Source organism: Plectropomus leopardus, chromosome 11 (assembly GCF_026936395.1).
Source record: "Plectropomus leopardus strain MGB_pleo_1.0 chromosome 11, ASM2693639v1, whole genome shotgun sequence".
Classification (NCBI taxonomy): Eukaryota; Metazoa; Chordata; class Actinopteri; order Perciformes; family Serranidae; genus Plectropomus; species Plectropomus leopardus.
In genome coordinates, this window is record NC_142186.1 from 24,435,323 (window position 1) to 24,453,653 (window position 18,331).

The 18,331-nt window shown below is 40.1% G+C and overlaps 1 protein-coding gene across 2 annotated transcripts; it reads right to left on the reverse strand.

Moving 5' to 3' along the window:
* Positions 1-19: 19 nt before the first annotated feature.
* On the reverse strand, positions 20-17,697 carry vars1 (valyl-tRNA synthetase 1). 2 transcript variants are annotated; one of them, XM_042489299.2, is made up of 29 exons: positions 17,573-17,697; positions 16,004-16,359; positions 15,770-15,913; positions 15,473-15,680; positions 15,270-15,385; positions 15,088-15,163; positions 14,731-14,831; positions 14,099-14,226; positions 13,798-13,962; positions 13,621-13,702; positions 13,418-13,537; positions 12,066-12,174; positions 11,789-11,968; positions 11,505-11,629; positions 11,267-11,370; positions 10,996-11,154; positions 10,148-10,238; positions 9,904-10,009; positions 9,676-9,746; positions 8,556-8,681; positions 8,353-8,457; positions 7,773-7,920; positions 7,464-7,591; positions 7,031-7,186; positions 4,584-4,808; positions 4,303-4,414; positions 3,152-3,327; positions 304-453; positions 20-217 (listed from the first exon to the last, which is right to left on the reverse strand). In XM_042489299.2, the coding sequence occupies exons 2-29, from the start codon at positions 16,355-16,357 to the stop codon at positions 149-151; spliced, it is 3,834 nt and encodes a 1,277-aa protein (XP_042345233.2). In that variant the 5' UTR covers positions 16,358-16,359; positions 17,573-17,697; the 3' UTR covers positions 20-148. The 2 variants fall into 2 exon arrangements, with proteins under 2 accessions (XP_042345233.2, XP_042345234.2); XM_042489300.2 differs by having other exon boundaries at positions 16,004-16,362; positions 17,573-17,691.
* Positions 17,698-18,331: the final 634 nt, after the last annotated feature.

Here is an 18,331-nt window from a genome sequence, read left to right on the forward strand (position 1 = left end):
AATACGCTGCTGAAGACAATTGTCTGTCATAAGAACTTTATTGAATTCCCTCCGTACTACGATCAACTTCGAAAATGAATATGAAAATTAATACACCGACATGAAAAACGTGACATAAATCTTGATATACATAATGCTAAGGGGAAAGTCACATCATTTTCTTGAAGTTGTCCGTGGCTTCTTTTACTTTTTCGAGCTCAGTTTGGCTCTGCCTTAGCTGTGGAGAAAAGGAAGTAATTATTTATCACAAATTCACATGTCTCACACCGCGAGAAACCCTGTGAGTCGATTTCTTTTTCTCACCTTCTCAGCATCCTGCTCCTGCACCTTTGCTGGCACCTTCTCTCTGTAGTCACTCTTTGCCATCTTCTCTGTCAGTTTCTCCATCTGTTTCTCCAAGTCACCTTTCTTAGCCATTAGCTTAGCCACTTCCTTCTCAACATCAATGAGACCCTGAGGGAATAAAAGGTGAAGTAAAGACAAGGACGACAGTTATAAATTATGCTTTTGTCAGTAAAGGAGGAACAGAGGAACCACTGAACTCAAATTCAAGTGAAGGAGACCCAATATTTCTAGCATATTTATCTGACTTTTTTACTAGGTGAGTCATGGTCTTGGACTATTCATGTAGTCAAGTTAAAGGCTGTGTACACAACATTCAGCAGCAAACCGCTATTTGTTATGAATTAAGGATAAATCAAAGTTTCCTGGATCATTAACCAAGAAAGTGAAATAACTGATAAAACCCAAATTCTGTTGTCGGAGCTTCAAACCCGAGCAGCTTAGAGGAAAGTCGATCTCGTTATAAAAGATCCCACTCACCCTCTGCGTAAGTCTAACCAGCTCGCTTTTCTTTCCCATTGGCCAAAAAAACACTTATAAAAACTCCTTAATTCCAATTTCCATAAACATCTTGAATAAAAGGTAATGATCTACACATCTACAGTACATAAACACAAAAGCCACTTTGCACACAGTAGTATATTGTGATTTTTATTCTGTCTAAATTATAGTATTAGGTATTTATTCTAAAGATAAAGATGAAGAGGAGGAATAGCATCCTGAGTGAGAGTGTGTGTGTGAGAGTGTGTGTGTGTGTGTGTGTGTGTGTGTGTGTGTGTGTGTGTGTGTGTTTTGTAATCTGAGCTTCTCTGGTCTTTGTAAAAAAAAAAAAAAAAAAAGCTGGTCCAGCAGCGTATTTATGTATCCCACTGGCAAGATAATCACTGCCACAGTGCCATGCTTTCAATATCACAAGAACTGCCGCTAAGGTTAAAAAACAAAATCAAATTGTGCCGGTGCTCATTTTCCGACAGCACCGTCGGTGTATGGAATGCAATTTTTCCCAGACATGACGGGCAGCATATAACCATAAGAATTCATAAGTGTTCTTATCTGCTGTTAAGTGTCAAAGGGAAGAACAAAACATGAAAGACTGCAATACGTTCAGCTCCAGTGACAACTTCATCTGCTTTTAGTGTATTTTGTTAAATCTTTGCAATGGGAGCACCGAACATTTACACTATGCTGCAAACGCAGGCAGTGTGACAAAGTGTTGAGTACTGTGACGACACCCAGGGTGTCATCTCTGTGCTGTTGATTCACATCTCTGTGTTCTCCTCTTGCAGTCAGGTGTTCGTTAGTGCAACTAAAAACACCTGAGAGTGCTCCGGTGATTAAAGTCCATGTGCAGCTGGTAGCTCACTCTCTGAGTGAACCTGGTTTGGTTTCCTTAGCGTGTTGTTTTGCTTTTACGTGCCTTTACAACACCCATTCACCACACACTGACACCACTGATTTCCACACTCCAAACTGTAAATATTAAGTTAATCTTCATTTGTTCTAATTTTGTCTGATTTGTTTTAATTTAATTTAATAAATATCTTTGGTTCAACTTTGCCATGATGTGGGTCCATTTCTGTTGTGGCCATAGAAGCCGAGTTTTAACAGTATCTATTCTGCACAGGTGAAACTTTGCGCTTGATATGGTCGATATTTACCCAGCTGTTTACTCAAAACGGAGGAGGGTAAGAAAAAAAAAGCCTACTGCAAAGACTGTCACATCTAACATTGACAAGTACTGAACAGTAACAACAATGCAGGAAAAATGCTGATCTACTGCAGGCCATGTATTCACGCTTCTTCTCTCACAAAATCTAATGAACCCACACTTTGTGTTTGCAGCAGAACATCAGGGATTAATAACATTTTAATTTAATTTAAGGGTTTTTAAAAAAGAAATGCACGTTTCAGTACGTAGGATTTATTGTTTTTTTGTTGGGGGTTTTATACCATGGTGTTGAGAATTGTTAAATTTCACTGGTTTTGTTATTAACCACAAAATGACTGACCAATGCTCATACAGCTGTTATTGCTGTTAATGACGTCCTGACCCACGGTGGCCGAGCACATTTTAATAATGGAGGGATTTAATGAAATCTGTGAGTTAACTGAAGAGGGAGAGATCCTAAAATTACTTCAACTGAGCAGTAAAGGGGTGCGTAAAAGAAAAGGAGGTGGTCAGTGTGCCCACTGAACCAAACAAGGGTGAACATGGTTTGGTTTTGGGAGTCTGACAACAGTTTTGATGATCTTATCAACCACATCTGGCCCTATGTTGGTGTTGTAAAGGTGCATAAAAGAAAACAAAGAGCTAAGGACACATAATGAAACCAGGTTCAGCCAGAGAGTGAGCCACCAGCGGCACATGGACTTTAATTACCTGAGCACTCTCAGGTGTTCCCAGTTGCCCTAACGAGCACCTGACCGAGAGAGAACACAGACAGGTGAGTCGACAACACAGAAATGAAACCCTTGGTGTCATCACAATACTCAACGCAAAACTAGAGGCTTGCTGTGACTACCCAATCACAATTGCAAAATATGACAGCATGGAGGGACAGAGTGACACTTTTCTCTTACGGGCAACACTAATCAAAAGTGTTGAGCACTCTACCATAAATCAGGCTAATTAACCGATTTGCAACTGTATGAAAAAGTAGCAAATGACAAAACATGACCATGCATCCAAACACAATGTCTAAGAAAGCTAAAATAAAACCAGAACTAATGTATTTACACATCAGGTTTGTGGTGCAAGGATGCAAGAAGGGTGCGAGACACCAAAATTGGACAGATTACCGGTCCTCACCTTGAGCATAAGGTTGACAGTACATCTGTCAGAGGCAATGGCCACAGCACAGCCTCCTGGGACAGCCTGGTTAGCTGTCAGAGGGATGACGGCCTGAGAATAAGACAAGGTCTGAATCTGCAGACTGTACTTCTGCACCAAGGACACAGTCGCAGAGTCTATGCACTGGAGGTAGCCTGCGGACAAACAGGCAAATTGAAGTTTAGGAACCATAAAACTTGTTGACAAGATACGTTCAGGATTCAATACAACCTGTGGTTGAAACAATTAGTGTGGACAGAAACAGATTGTTATTTATGTACAACCACATGTACTGGCTCAAGGGAAAGTCAGCTATTCGGGACATTGATCAAAAGTAGCAACACCATGAAGTAAAAATATTAAACTGCCAATGAAAGTCATTGAAGTACATTCAAATCTTACTTAAAGGGACAGTGCACCCAAAAATCCAAAATCAAAGTGTCCTCTTTACGTCATGGTCTCACTCTAGATTGTTCCCTGTCAAATTTAATGGAACTAGATGGCACTTGACTTGTGGTGCTCAAATGAGCACATATATATATATATATATATATATATATATATATATATATATATATATATATTACCCTTTATGTCACCAGGTTATTGTTGCTGATACATTAATGTGTAAGCAGATTGTGTAATGTGTAATGTTGTTGCTATCTGAGATGGAGCTCATTTAACTACTCTATATACTGCTCTATAGTTAAATATATTGCAATGCATGATATCTCAAAGTAACAAATATATTGCATATACAAATAAAAAGAACATTATTTGCCCTTGAAAAGCAGTTTAGGTATACAAGTATACAACAAGTATAAAGTAGCATTAAATAGAAATATCAAGTAAACTACAAGTACCTTATGGCTGTATTTAAGAATAGTATCTAAGTAAACGCTTAATTACTTTTTTTTTTTTTTTTACCACTTATTATAATCATAGGGACAAGGAGTTAGAGCCTCCTATGATGTTTGAAAAATCCCCCAAAAAAGCGGTGGTGGCTAAATCACAGACCATGGTAACTATGCACAAAAATAAAGTATGAAAATTACAGCCAGGCTGTCAAATGCTGGAATTTCCCTTTATAACTGAGATGATTATGATTTAGCCTGCGTTTGTCCGCTTACAGTCAGCTCTGGTCTTTGTCAGGTTGTAGTCGGCCCTCAGTGAGCGGATCGTCTTGATCACAGTCATTACGAACTCCATGTCGCGGTCGACCTCCTCACTGTGCCAGCAGAACTACAAGTCACAGACACACACATTGCTCATCAAGACAGAAAGAGCATGACCAAAAAAGTTAACTTTAGTTACTAACATGTAAAACAAGTGATGTCACATCTGAAATTGCAGCTTTATATAGTTTTGGGGGATTTTTAAGCAAAACTAATTCACTCTTTCTTTGTCTCACCTCCTCTGTATCAGGGTACGATGTGACACAGATGCTGGGGGGATCACTCTGAGGTCGTCGCCGTGGTAACCTCTGGTAGAGTTCCTCGGTGACGAAGGGCATCAGGGGTGACAGGAGACGCAGACCGACTTCTAAACACGTGTAAAGGGTCTGTCTGCACACCAGGGCCTGTCTCTGGCTGCTGCTGTCCTCCTCTGCTTTACTGAACACTGGCTTCACACTTTCCTAGAGGACATGAAGAGTGGGAGGGAGGCGGTGAAGAAAAAGTTGTGTAATGTTTTTTGTACAGTCAGCTGCTAAAACAAACTTTTTAACATGCCCTCACTAAGTTTGCAAAATTATGGAAATATTTGAGGTGGAGACTTTACATGGGAGTTAACATGAATTTATGCAGATTAATGATGAGAATAAAATGGAAATATCAGGGTAATCGGCTCACGTACTTTATTATTATCAACTACCGTTGGCAGATACAATCATTTCAGTTTCCATATAAATCCATTTATCTTAAAGATCACTGATTGTAAATTTTTAATTATTTTTTTGGAGGTCTGACTCGTTAATTTTGATTTCTTCTTTTTAAGAAGTAGAACTGACAGCATAGACGGACATTTTTTATAACCTTTTGTTAAATTAAAAATGTTTATTAAATAACTATAACTTTATAAAATAACTATTAAATGACACTTTCTCCAAAACTGCACCAGGTCACAGCACCCTCTGTCATCTAAAAAAAAAAAAAAAAATTAAGAAAAAAAAGTGCTCCAGGTTACTGTACAGATTTTTTTTTGCTACTAATAAAATTCAGCTTAAAAATAGAACAGCTCAAACAAATGTATATATCAGACAAAAGGAATCTGAGAAAATATTTTATACTGTGTATATATAGGTCTATTATAAAGAGTCAACCATTTAGTATCTACCCCAACTATGTATTTATTTATACAAAACTATTAATGAAAGAGTATCTATATACAAGAGTTTAATGGTGCGTACTGTATACATTAACTCCTGCAGCGAGCAGCGTCCTCCTGCTTGCTGCACACTGTGTGCACGGTGCAGGAGGAGAGAGAGAGCAGACGAAAGGGCCCTGCGCTGCTGGGGGCTGCAGCTGCTGTGACAATAGTTGTCTGTACCACTGTGCAAGCAATGTGAACCATCTTGCAGAGCATGCATGCAAATTTCAATAGGAAGGAATCGGCTACATCTGAGACTGACCAGCTGGTGACCGGTCACAAGCAATCAAGCTGAAAAATGGTGGATTCCGGTCACCGGCCGGTCGATCAGTGCATCTCCAACTAAAGGGGAAGATCGTCTAAATTAAGAATTCCAATATGTTATTTCCACGTCCTTCGAAAGTTCAATCGATATTGGTGAACATGAGCTTTTCTCTCTCGAATCCGAAAAGTAAGTCTAAAACTTGTGATGTCTTCCAGTAAAAAATTGAGGTGCTCCATAGACAATGAATGGGAGAGTTTGTGGACCCACTGAACGTTTGTTTTCATTTTTATACCCAAATGAGCTTTTTTGTATTATAGTGTTTTCAGTTCTACAACAAAAAATGCCCCCATAAACTCAGAAGATTCCCCTGGCTGCTCTCAGTGTCATCTATAACATCGTTCCCAATTCACTGTCTATGGGGCAGCTCCAGACTTTTTACTTCTTGACATCACAAATTTGAGTTTCAGCGCTCTAGTTTTTGGACATGGGAGAAAGTTGATCATGTTAACAAGATTTTTGGACTTTCTATGACCATAGAAATAACATGTATGAATTTGAAAATGGGGTGTAGTTACCCTTTAATTTGTCAAATACATACACTGAAAGATATGACATATGAGTTACCAACATTAGCCTACAATTTAACTAATGGGGAAAGGTACTTTAAAAATTTTAGCTGACAGTAGGCTGTGTGCAAAAAAAGAAATTTATAAAATCAATGTTTTACAATAAAGTATGAATGGAAGTAGATTTATTAAAACTCCTCAATTAGCCTGTCCTATAAAGCTATATCTCACATGGTGCATGCTAATTAGCAAAACTTAGCGGTGTTATATAAATTTATAACACATTGTAAATGGTGTACTTTGCTTTAGGGTAACATAAGCTAGTTTGCAGAAATATCATCAAAAAAATAAAATACACTGACTCTGGTAATATAATAAAGAGTGTGGGCTGCACACATAATGGGAGCATGCAATGGCATGCAGGGGGTTGTTATTTTACTGAATTTCTATTTAATGGGATGCTGTCAAATGATCAGTGCACGTGACGGAAGAACTGCTGAATGCAGTGCACGGTTACAATTCAGTTAAATGGGGACTCTTAAGCGAAACATGTCATTAAGACTTGAAAAGAATTGAATGGACCTTCTGCTTCCCTAGTGCTCACATAATCAACTTAAGGTGAATGGGTCTGTGTCACACTTTGTTCTCAGATTTTCTTACCAGGTAGACGTCACACAGCTCGTACAGCCAGAAGTTGTAGATGGCGGTCGTGATCGTTGGAAAGTCGTAGGCTTTGAAGCCATTATCACAGAGTGCAACAGCAGCGCTCAGTCTAGACAGAATCCACCTGTCTGAAACACTCTCCTCTCCACACAGCTGAGGGGAATGAATGAAGCGTGAAAAGAGGAAGAATTTCTGTTATCATGACTATACTGGGCTCCTCCCAAATGTCAATGTGTAGATGTTTATGAATACAAAGCAGGGCAGCACAGGGGCAAACTAAACCCCCAGATATATAATGGTAACAAAAAAGCTGCTTTACTAGATGTTTACTTGGTCAAAACATGGTGTGTGTGTCACTGGATGAATATAAATCAGTTTGGAGCAGTGGTTGTTTGTGTTCTGTGTCCTTCATCTTCTCCCCTGGTCTCACCTGGGCTTTCTCTGATGGCACAAAGTTGTCTCCCAGCGTCTTCATGGCAAACTTCACAGCGTTCCACAGTTTGTTGCAGAAGTGACGGTAACCCAGGATGCGGTTGACATCCAGGTTTATATCCCTACCTGAGAGACATACACAGGAATAAAATGGACTGATTTTGTAGCAACTGACCTTGCACCGAATGATTGCGATGCTGTTTTGATATATTTTATGTAGTCAAGGTTGAGATCCAGGCTGTTGGCCAATGGAGGCACAACAAGGGAGAAAGTATGAAAAACAAAAAAATAAGACAAACGTGTTCACCTTGGCTGGTGTAGGCACACAGGGCAAACCGGAGAGCATCTGTGCCACACTCTGGGATGCCATTTGGGTAGTCTGACTTCTGGCCCTGCTTTGCCTTCTCCACCTCCAGTGGATCCAAGTTGCTGTCTGTCAACAGGGCATGAAGACCCTAGAGGGAAGCGGGATGGGCAATAAGGAGCGATGTCACCACTGAAATACAAAATGTGTTCAATTTTCTCTTTTCATCTTGAGAATGAAAATTCCCCCTTTGCTTGGTGTTTTAATATGCAGATAAGGACCTTTAAAGGGTATTATTACTCAGGGTGAAGTGCAGTTTACTACAAGTCCTTCAGTGCCCTCTAGAGGACAAGTCTGCTTCGTCTGACTGAGCAGTTTCCGCCCAGCTGGTGAAGAGATTTATGGCCTCAATAAAAGCTTGATGGAAGCAGAAAAGGGTGCTTAATAAAGCTTACATAAGAATATGGGCCTCAGAGGAGCGATGAGCGCGTGGTGACCATGTAAAAGACGACCCAAATGGGAGAGAAAAAAACTAAATGTATGAGCGTATCTGAACATGCATCAAAGCGTGATTAGGCTTTACCTCTAGGGAGATCCCAGTAATGACGTCCAGAGGGTCAATGACGTTGCCCAGAGATTTGCTCATCTTCCTTCCATGGGCGTCCCTCACCACTGCATGCAGATAAACCTGTAAGAAAGCATTATCATTACTAAGAAATGTTCTGCTGAGAACACTAATATCCTGCTGTGTTATGTTTCAGTTTTGGCAGGTTTGATTGGTCTCACCTCTTTGAAGGGCAGCTTGCCAGTCAGTTTGAGGCCCATCATCACCATACGAGCAACCCAGAAGAAGAGGATGTCGTGGCCCGTCTCCAGCAAGGTGCCGGGGTAGAACACATTCAGGTCCTGGGTCTAAAGGGAGACCACAAATATTGACGCTTACAATGACAACATAAACACACTGAGGAAAAAAAACTGTTTTAAAAGTCGCATTTTATACAGAGCACTTTAACTTGAGTGGAACCAGATTTATATATTACTTAAATCTCTTTGAGACCCACTATAGACCTATTCAGTCTTTTTTGGAGGCGATCTTTAGGGAGCAATAGCAGGTGGACAGTATATGCCTCATAGAAGTGCTATACGTCATCTGAAAGCAGGAGACCTAAAGATTAATTTTATTTGCAACTCAGCAATGTGTCAAGTTTTGCTAGTCACAACTTGGTAATAAACATTGTGTTTTGGTTATTCAAACTTTACAGTTTAGAGTGGATAGGGGATTAGAGCTTTATGATACAAGTATATGATGGCCGTTCCTATGTTATGTCTCATAAGTTGTTGGTGCTAAATTTAAGCATTTTTGACCACTCGAAAAATAATCAAAAACACCTCCAAAGTACCCCATTAAGACACCAAGACCTTGAAGAACAATATGTATAGAGAAATCCATGCTGTCATTTAGTATCAAAAATTTTGGACATTTGATGATTTCTGTAAGAATTGCATTTCTCAGCATTTGGATAGCAAGTACATCTGTTCTGGAAACTGCTAAAAAAAAAACTCAGTGAGAGGTCAGAGTTCAAGGTTACAAAGTTATTTCGGCCTCCTGAGAAGCTAACAAGACATGGTTGGCACCACTGACTTCCTAGTTTCATGTGATACGGGTATATTCAAACAAGTTTTAAAAACTTCTACAGCCTCTCAAAGACAGTAATGTCAGCCGGGATCCCTTGCGGCCCCACAGGTCCCGAAGGGTTAAACTAAAAGTACCACCACTTCTAGTCTATCTTCTTTTCTTTATTATATATTTGAAGTTTTTGAGCCATGTTTCTGCTGCAGAAGATGTATCTACTGCTAAAAAGTGTCGTTCGTGTCAGTGGGAAGGTGGATGACCTCAGTCTTTTACCTCATTAGGCCACCCGAAAATGGAAAAGGGGAAAATGCCAGAGGAGAACCAAGTGTCCAGAACATCCTCATCTGAAACACAGGAACAGAATTTATCTCATCTGTACGAATATGCAGCAAGATTAATCACATTAGGTGAATCTGTGTAGTAGCAACACTTGGGCTGATTAGATAACCTTTACAATAATTGTGGTAATGAGACAGCTACATTAAAGAGTCTCAGTCTTACCCTGTCTGAGAGTAATTTTGTCAGCAGACACATTGAAACGTTTTGCCGCCTTCTCTCTGGCCTCTTCCTCTGACCTCCCACTTATCCAGTACCGGCCGTCCATGTCCTGGAGGGAATAAAAAACAAAGAAAAGAGTAGACGAATGAGAAAAAACAGGCAAAGTAGCACGGAATAACAACACAAATAGATTTTATCTGTCATGAGAGCCTCCAGACCTTGACAGCAGTGACAGACATCATCTTACCTCTCCTGGTTTCACGGAGGGATCGCTGACAGTGATGAAGTAAGCAGGAATACGATGACCCCACCACAGCTGCCGAGAGATACACCAGTCCCTGACAGGAAGATGGATGGATGAAATTTGAAACACGACTCACTACACACTTGATTGTGCAAAATGATATCTGAAGCTGAAACAATGACTCTGCGAAAACATTAACTGATCAACAGAACATTCATTGGCAGCTATTTTAACAATCAATTACTTTTTATTTTCGTATATGTATGTATGTATTTCTGTATAAGAATATTATCATATTCCTTCCATCAGCAGTCAGTTTTTAATGCTTAAGATTTCAGTGTAAAGGCCAAAAGTGAAGATACTGTATGAATCAGAATCAGAGTAGTGATGATGATAACACTCTATGGTACATGATAATGGTCACAAAAGGGTCCAGACTGCTCAGATCAGTACAAAACAGAAGAGACACCTTTCAACAGGGTTCATATAGCTTACAGCAAGTGGAATTTAAGACATTTTAAGATTTTTTTCAATGGCACTCAGAATGACATTTAAGACCGATTTAACTACAACCAAAATTGGGGGAATGGAGAAAAAAAAACACCAATAACTAATTCTGTGATTTTTTTTTTAAAGTTGCCTTATTTTGAGATTTAACAATGCAATTTCAGAAAAAAAAATCATAAAATCATGTCTTTTATGTCTTAGCATTTTCAAGGTTCATGAAAAAATGAATTAAATACATTTTAAGACCAATTAAGGCCTAATTTTCAGATTGATTAATTCAATGCCTTTTATGACTTTTTAAGGATCCACCACAAGGACCCTGTTTCAAATTAAGAAATAATTACCTGATGTTGTCCATCCAGTTGAACCATGTCTTGAGATGGTGATCTGGGATAATTTTGAGCCGTCCCTCTCTGACGGCGTCTGCGGCCTGCTTGCCCATATCTCTGCAGTTCACATACCACTGCGGCTTCATCAGCGGCTCCACGATGTCCTTGGAACGACTGACAGGGCAGATTCACAAAGGGGCTTAAAGGATGTTCCCGAATAAGACGGAAAGATCTAAAACACGAATAACCCGTGCTCTACTTATGCACACATGAACCTTCACTTTACCTGCAGACAGGGACAACCATGGGGTTGTCTTTGATCTCTTTAAACTGTCCTCTGTCCTTGAGAGCCTGCAGCACTGCCTTCCTGGCCTCAAAACGCTTCATGCCCTGGGGGACAGACGGAATAGTTAAAAATGAAAAGTTAAGACATAAAACTGCCAAACTATGCAGGAGCAAGACTTTTAGTGTCATGGTGGAAATGAACACACTGCAGGGGGAAGTACAATAATGAGACACTATACCAGGAAGGGAGGGGGCACGTTAATGAGCAGGCCGTTCTCGTCCAAGATGTTGATGAAGGCCAGATTGTGTCTCTCTCCAACCTCGTAGTCATTATGGTCATGGGCTGGGGTGATTTTGACAGCACCTGAACAGAAAATGGTGAAGTGAGACAGCAGAGGCAGAGAAGGAGAAAAAAAAGAGCGGCCATAATAAGGAAAGTGGCCCGGCTTAACGACTCCTTATGATTACTTATTTTCAGCACAGACCCACAGGCAGACTGTCTCTTCCTCTAACTCATGCATACCTGTTCCAAAGCTTGTGTCCACAAAGTCATCGAACACAATTGGCATCTTGCGGTCGCAGAAGGGGTGCAGCACCATTTTCCCCTTCAGATGCTGATATCTGGGGTCAGCAGGGTGGACAGCTACAGCCGTATCTCCCAACATGGTCTCAATACGAGTTGTTGCCACGATCACTTCTTCGTCTAAGCAACAGAGAGAGAAGTGTGAAGAAAGTTATTTCAGACGAGGCAACGGGCGTCTTTGTTCAAAATATTCTCATCTCTATGAACTCAGACGTACCTGATCCGTCCACCTTGTAAGCGAAAGACACCAACACTCCAAACTCCACTTTCTCTTTATAACCAGGTACAGGTAACAGAGTCCTGCCTGTGAGCTCTTTCTTATCCACCTGCAAACCAAGCAGAAGATTTCATCAAGAGAGTACAGCACTGGCATAACTGTCTACATCTGTCACCATCGCAGCCTTTTAACAGGGTACCAAAAGTACATCTATTTCTGTACTTTCATTTTCTGAGTATAATGACATTTTTCTGGGGAAAAAAATCATAGCTTCTCCTTTTGCATGGATTATTTTGGGGCATTTTGCATTTTTATTGGCAGTATGCAGTCAAGCGCCAGACAGGAAATGTGAGGAGAGAAAGGAGGACAATTGTTTCCAGCTGCGTTATTATGGATCCATTTCTTTTCTTGTAAGTAGTGATTCTGTGCTGTGATCAGAGGTAGTTAGGGTTAGGGCAGAGAGGTTTGGGGGCATGGATAGGTTGTGCTAGCACAATAATGCCGTACATGCACAGAAATGTAGTGGAATCCATAGTAACTCTTCCCAAATGGACTCAAACCAGGGACGTTGTTGTGCACATCTTAGCCCCTAAGTTACTGTAATGTCCCCCAAAAATCAATTTTTTTTAGCAGTCATCAGTCATTTTCTGTAACCGCTTGTCCTCGTAAGGGTCGTGGAGGGGCTGGAGCCAATCCCAGCTATCATCAGGCGGAAGGCGGGTTACACCCCGGATAGGTCGCCAGACTATCTATCTATAGACTGTCTATTTTTTAGCACCAACGTCTTAAATGCATCAGTGCTTAATTTTGTCTTGACACAAACAAACAAACAGAACACCAGAACTTACAGACAAATAGTCTCCTATTTATTGTGGGCAAAAACAAACTCATATCAGCTAGAAGTTATCATTAGCGTCTGTTTGTTTTGATCCTTGCCACATCAGTGCCCCAGGATACAGTGTGCATGCGCTGTTTTTTCAAATAACCCTACAAATCAGCTACCTGGATGAAATACAATACAGATTTATATTTAAAAAAATCAAGGTTTTTATCTGGAAATATCTGATCGAAGAATCTGAACAAACACAACTCTCAATTCCTTGTTTTTTCATAGTTTTTTAAATAATCTGAACGTTTTGCTGTTTGATACTCAGCCCAAGTAATGAGCAGATTTGTACACAGTTTGAAATTTTATTTCTAACTCATTTTAGTATTTTATTTTTATCCCAACCAACACAGTGACTGTAAACCCCTAAAATTAAAGCATAAAATAGATAGAAACAAGTAGACCGACTGCTGCTGTTTAGATTTGACTGGGGAGAAATGCATCCCTTATCATTTAAGAAACTTGCCTCAATGTCGGAGATGGCAGAGTTGAGTGTGCAGGACCAGTTGACCAGCCTCTTGCTCCTGTAGATCACTCCCTCATCATGCATGCGGATGAAGGCCTCTTGGACTGCATAGGAAAGTTTCTGGACAGGGAAACAGAAATAGGCATGAGAATGTGAAATTTAGAGTCTATTCAAATTGGTTCAGGGGATTTCAGAAAACTCACAGGGTCCATAGTGAAGCAGGCTCGGTCCCAGTCCAGAGAGGAGCCCAGCTTCTTCAGCTGGTGGTAGATACGATCTCCCTTCCTAAAAAGGCAAAGTTATTATTGTGTCTTTATTCTAGTATTTATCCCAAGTCAAATTTCTCATATCGCCTCCTTTCAACTACTTCCTCCACTCACTCGTTCTTCCACTTCCAGACTTCCTGGATGAAGTTTTCCCTGCCCAGATCATGACGGCTCATGCCTCTCTCTCTCATCAGCTTTTTTTCCACCACCACCTGGGTGGCGATACCAGCGTGATCACAGCCCGGGTTCCACAAGGTGGTCTCACCTCGCATCCTGTGCCTGGAAGGACACAAAAAGCACATCAATCAAACACACGGCTTCCAGATCACAATAAACTCAACTAGACAAACAACAAACGTCTCTCTGAAAATAAAGCAGTGAACTATACGCTATTTAACAGCCCAATTTCGTTTACCATCTTGTCAGAGAATCCTGAATGGCGTTGGTAAGAGCGTGACCAAGGTGAAGCGATCCGGTGACATTAGGTGGAGGGATACACATCATGAAGATGCCACGGGGGTTCTCGTCACTAATATTCTTCCTCTGCAGAATGTAGTGAGGGAGACATGTTATTGCAGACTGAAATATAACTATAGCCTACATTTACAGCTGCACTCTGCCGTTTCAAATCAAACTGTTTGCCATAACAACTTACAGAAATAAAAACATTACCCCCAACAAAATACCTCTGTTAATTTAATCCATGTGCTTATGTCAAAGCAAATGACAAACACTTTTTTGGAAATGTATTCATTTGCCAAGTGTCTTTCCCCAGTGTTTCTGACCACAAGTAGTTGCAACTTGAGTGTTAATCAGAGGCAAATTTAGTGATTTGGGGGCCCCAGGCTAACCCTATTTTGCTATATTGTACTTTCACCCTTTCTTTAACTGAGAATGTTTGGCATTGGTATTGGTAGACAAGATATATGCCTGAGCATCAGCCCTTTCTGGACAGGCACATTTTGAAAGGGCACTGCATAAGTGATAAATAAACAATACGGCATTTTCTGTCATGTGAATATAGCGTGAGAGGAAGCACTTCCTTACCCCATACTCAGGCTTGAAGAATCCCTGCTTCTCCCACCACGGATACCATGCCGCCTCCACATACTGTGGACTGTAGGAGTCAGGAAGCGCACTAACGACGTCTGACACCAGAAGAGAAAGAGAGAAAGAGCTGACGTATAGACCTGAAGCTGATAATGATAAAATATGATTAAACTATTCATATTCTGGAGGGATACAACGTCAATGTCACTTTTTCAAATTATACAATTCCCCTCATCGCCACTGAGGGGCAAAACTAACCTGCTGTAGCTGTTATGAAAGGAGAAAGCTACAACACCACATAAGGTGATGTCACAGACATAACTTCAAACATTTCCACCCACACTGATCAATTACCTTTCTTGTCCCCAGGGGCAGTGGGCACAGTGTATGTGATCACTCCCAACTCCTTCTTTTCCGGTTTGGCCTTTTTCTAAAAGAGAAAGGTCATCTTTAATCAATGCAAAAAAACTACATTGTTGATAATCTTTGTTTTGTTTAGTGTTTTTTTGTCTTTTTTAGAAGTTAAGTATCTATACCTCTGTTGGCGGCTGAGTCTTTTTCTTTGCCTCCATCTCCTTCTTTTGCTGAAATTTTTCCAGCTTTTCTCTCTTCTTGGCTTCCTTCTTCAGCTGCGCTTCTGTCTTTGGTGGGCCTGAAGGAGGAAACATAAAGAAAATCAGAATATTAAAAGGATATAAAAGGAGACATTTTAATTAACTGTGGCGCAGGATTTACTGACCATTAGCTGTGGCGTTGGCAGAATCAGCAGCAGGACTGCCATTAGCAGCTTTATCATTTGCGACAGCATTTGTCTTCGGTGTAACTGGCACCATCTTCTCGCAAAGAGCGATCTGCCCTAACACCTTCAGGAACTGTGGCTGATTTATGCAGGTTGTGAACCACCTTGTAACATTGGTCAAGACCTTCCTGTCTGATGGCTCCAAAACCTAAAAACAAAAAACAGAATAAGATTATGGTTGACTGATTAATAACAATAATTCCCAGTTTCTCACATTGTGTTTCTCCACATACGCACATATTTGAAAGGCAGAAGAACAGCTGTAGCTACAGCCATATCAGCCAGGCTGATGCTCTCCCCGACCAGGAAGGTTTTTGGCTCCAGTGCTTTATCGAGAACCTTTAGAACGCGCATCAACTCCGCTCGGGAACTTTGCTGGAGCTGCGAATGCAAAACAAGTCATTTAAGATTCAAATCTAACAAGATGAAATCACACACATGTCAAGGTAAGCATTTGGATACTCCTCTCACCTTCTTATCCACTCCCATCACCCCCATCAGTGGGAAAACCACAGCACAGGACACCGGGGTGAGCTCATTGTCTGCAAAGCTGAGCCACTGCCACACCTGGCTCTGCTGCTTTGTATCTACACCAGCCCTCTTCCCCTGATTAGCCAGGTACCAGGCCACAGCACTGGCCCCGCTCAGGACGGAGTCACCGTTCCCAGCGCCCAGCACCAGGGTCGGTCTGGTGCGGGCATTCAGGGATGCAGGAGGGTCCTCTGTGAGGGTCCGTGGACGCGAGGACGGACAAAACTCTGCAGCTATGAGAGCCAGGAGGCTTCTGAAGTCATCGGGGTGAGGGGACACGTAGAGAGTGGCCATCTCTGCTGATGACACGGAAATAATGTACATTGTGAACTGGTTTTGATTTGTGAACAAATTCTTTTTGAGCAAGCTGCCAAAACAAATATGCATGCCAGGCTGTCAACGACATTCTTGATCTGCCCAGTGATGGAATGCAGCAAAGCACATTTACTCAAGCAATGTACTTAAGTACAAATGTATAGTACTTGAAATATACTTGAGCATTTTCTTTTCATGCAACTTCATATTTTTACTAATTATCTGAGGAAAATACTTTTTAACTCACTAAATTTAGCTGACAGCTTTAGTTACTTCACGAAATAGGATTTTTGCATAAAAATACATAAAGAAGAGTTTATAAAATAAGTTTGTACAGTTTATACAAGTACAGCTGCATCAATTAGCTTTATAATCAATTAGTCAGTTCACAGAAATTGCCAACTTTTATACTATTATACTACTATACTAACTAAGTCTTTCTCAATTTTTAAAAAATAATTTTAAATTTTGGTATGTGTTTTTTCCTCTAATTTAGATTTTTTATTATTATCATTATATTGAAAACTATATAGTATTGTGTTTTGGAGTGTTTATTTTTTAATAATAATTTTTAATGTTGGGTTGTTTTGGGTGTTTTTTTGCTTTTTTGCTTTTTTTGCTTGTTTTGAGGTTTTGAGGAGTTTTTATAACAAACATTTGTCTGCATTGGGTACTTTTACTTTCTTTACTTAAGTAGCATTTTTCATGCAAGAGTTTTCCTTGTAACCGAGGATTTTCACAGGGTGGTATCAGTACTTTTAATTCAGTAATTGCCTGACAATTATGGGAGTGGGTGTGTTTGACTGTAAAACCTGTTACACAGTGTAATATCTACGGTAACGTTAACTGGGGTTTAAAGCTTTGTAAACAAACCGGTTTGAATGTATTTAAGAAACCATTTTTTGTGTCTTATTCTGCCTACACCTCCGTTTAAAAGTCTCAGATGTTAGCTTTCTGTTTCACTCTGTACAAAGCTCGTCTCTGCCACCTGTCAAAGGCTGACGAAAACTAATGTCAAGCTGGCTAGTTAGCTTTAGCTGATCAGTCAAACTACAACTCGAGTTTCTGTAAGTGCACGCTGAGCTCTGCGCGTTTTTTAACCATCGTAACGGTTGTTTTAAACTCGTTTTATAGTTAGCGTTCAGTGAACTCGTGCTTCGTTATTGAAACATTTCTGTAAGGAGTCATACATACCTTTGAATGAAACAGAAAGAGACGTCAGCTTAAGTTAGCACACACAGCAGAGCCACATGAGTCCTATCCGCCGTCTGATGCAACGAGAAGCAGCAACGGGTTCCGGGTTTGATCCGCCGCTTCCGCCACAAACCGGAAGTCCCAAAAATATTTTCCAACAAATAAATGAAGAAATAAAGTACACGAGGTAATCATTCAATGTAAAAATACGCCATTACATTTAAATAAAAGTACTTAAGTATCCCCATAAGAATATCATATAGTCTCATAAACACTGTAGAAATGTAAAAGAAGTACATGTTCTCAATGCAAGTGCTGTACTTAAGTTTGAATTTGAGGTACTTGTACTTGAGTCTATTCCTTTTATGCCACTTTATACTTCTACTTAACTACATTTCAAGGGAAAATATTGTACTTATACTGATGCTTTTGATGGAGCTAATTTTGTTTGTATTTTCTATTGTTCCTAAGTAATCCAGTCTATTACAGTGTAGTTCATAAACTTCTCATTTGTTTGATATTTGAATCTACAGACTAATTACTTGCTATGTAAAAGATATATAATTCAGTGTACAAAGTACAATATTTAGCCTGGAATGTAGGATAAATAAAAGTATAATCAAATTGAACTACTCAAGTTAAGTACACATAAAACTGTACCAATGTACACTGCTATGTCCTACTAATTTTTGTATACTTAGTTTATGTTTGGAAGTTTTTATTTCATGAATATGTTAGTATATTATTGTGCGTACAATG

Excerpts from the sequence above, each read along its gene's own strand:
- vars1 (XM_042489299.2), bottom strand. The coding sequence starts at position 16,357 with ATGGCCACTCTCTACGTGTCCCCTCACCCCGATGACTTCAGAAGCCTC. Across the intron at positions 15,681-15,769 it reads TTCTTCTGCCTTTCAAATAT|GTTTTGGAGCCATCAGACAG; the intron begins GTGCGTATGTGG and ends TTTTGTTTTTAG. Across the intron at positions 8,682-9,675 it reads TTTTCGGGTGGCCTAATGAG|ACCCAGGACCTGAATGTGTT; the intron begins GTAAAAGACTGA and ends GTCTCCCTTTAG.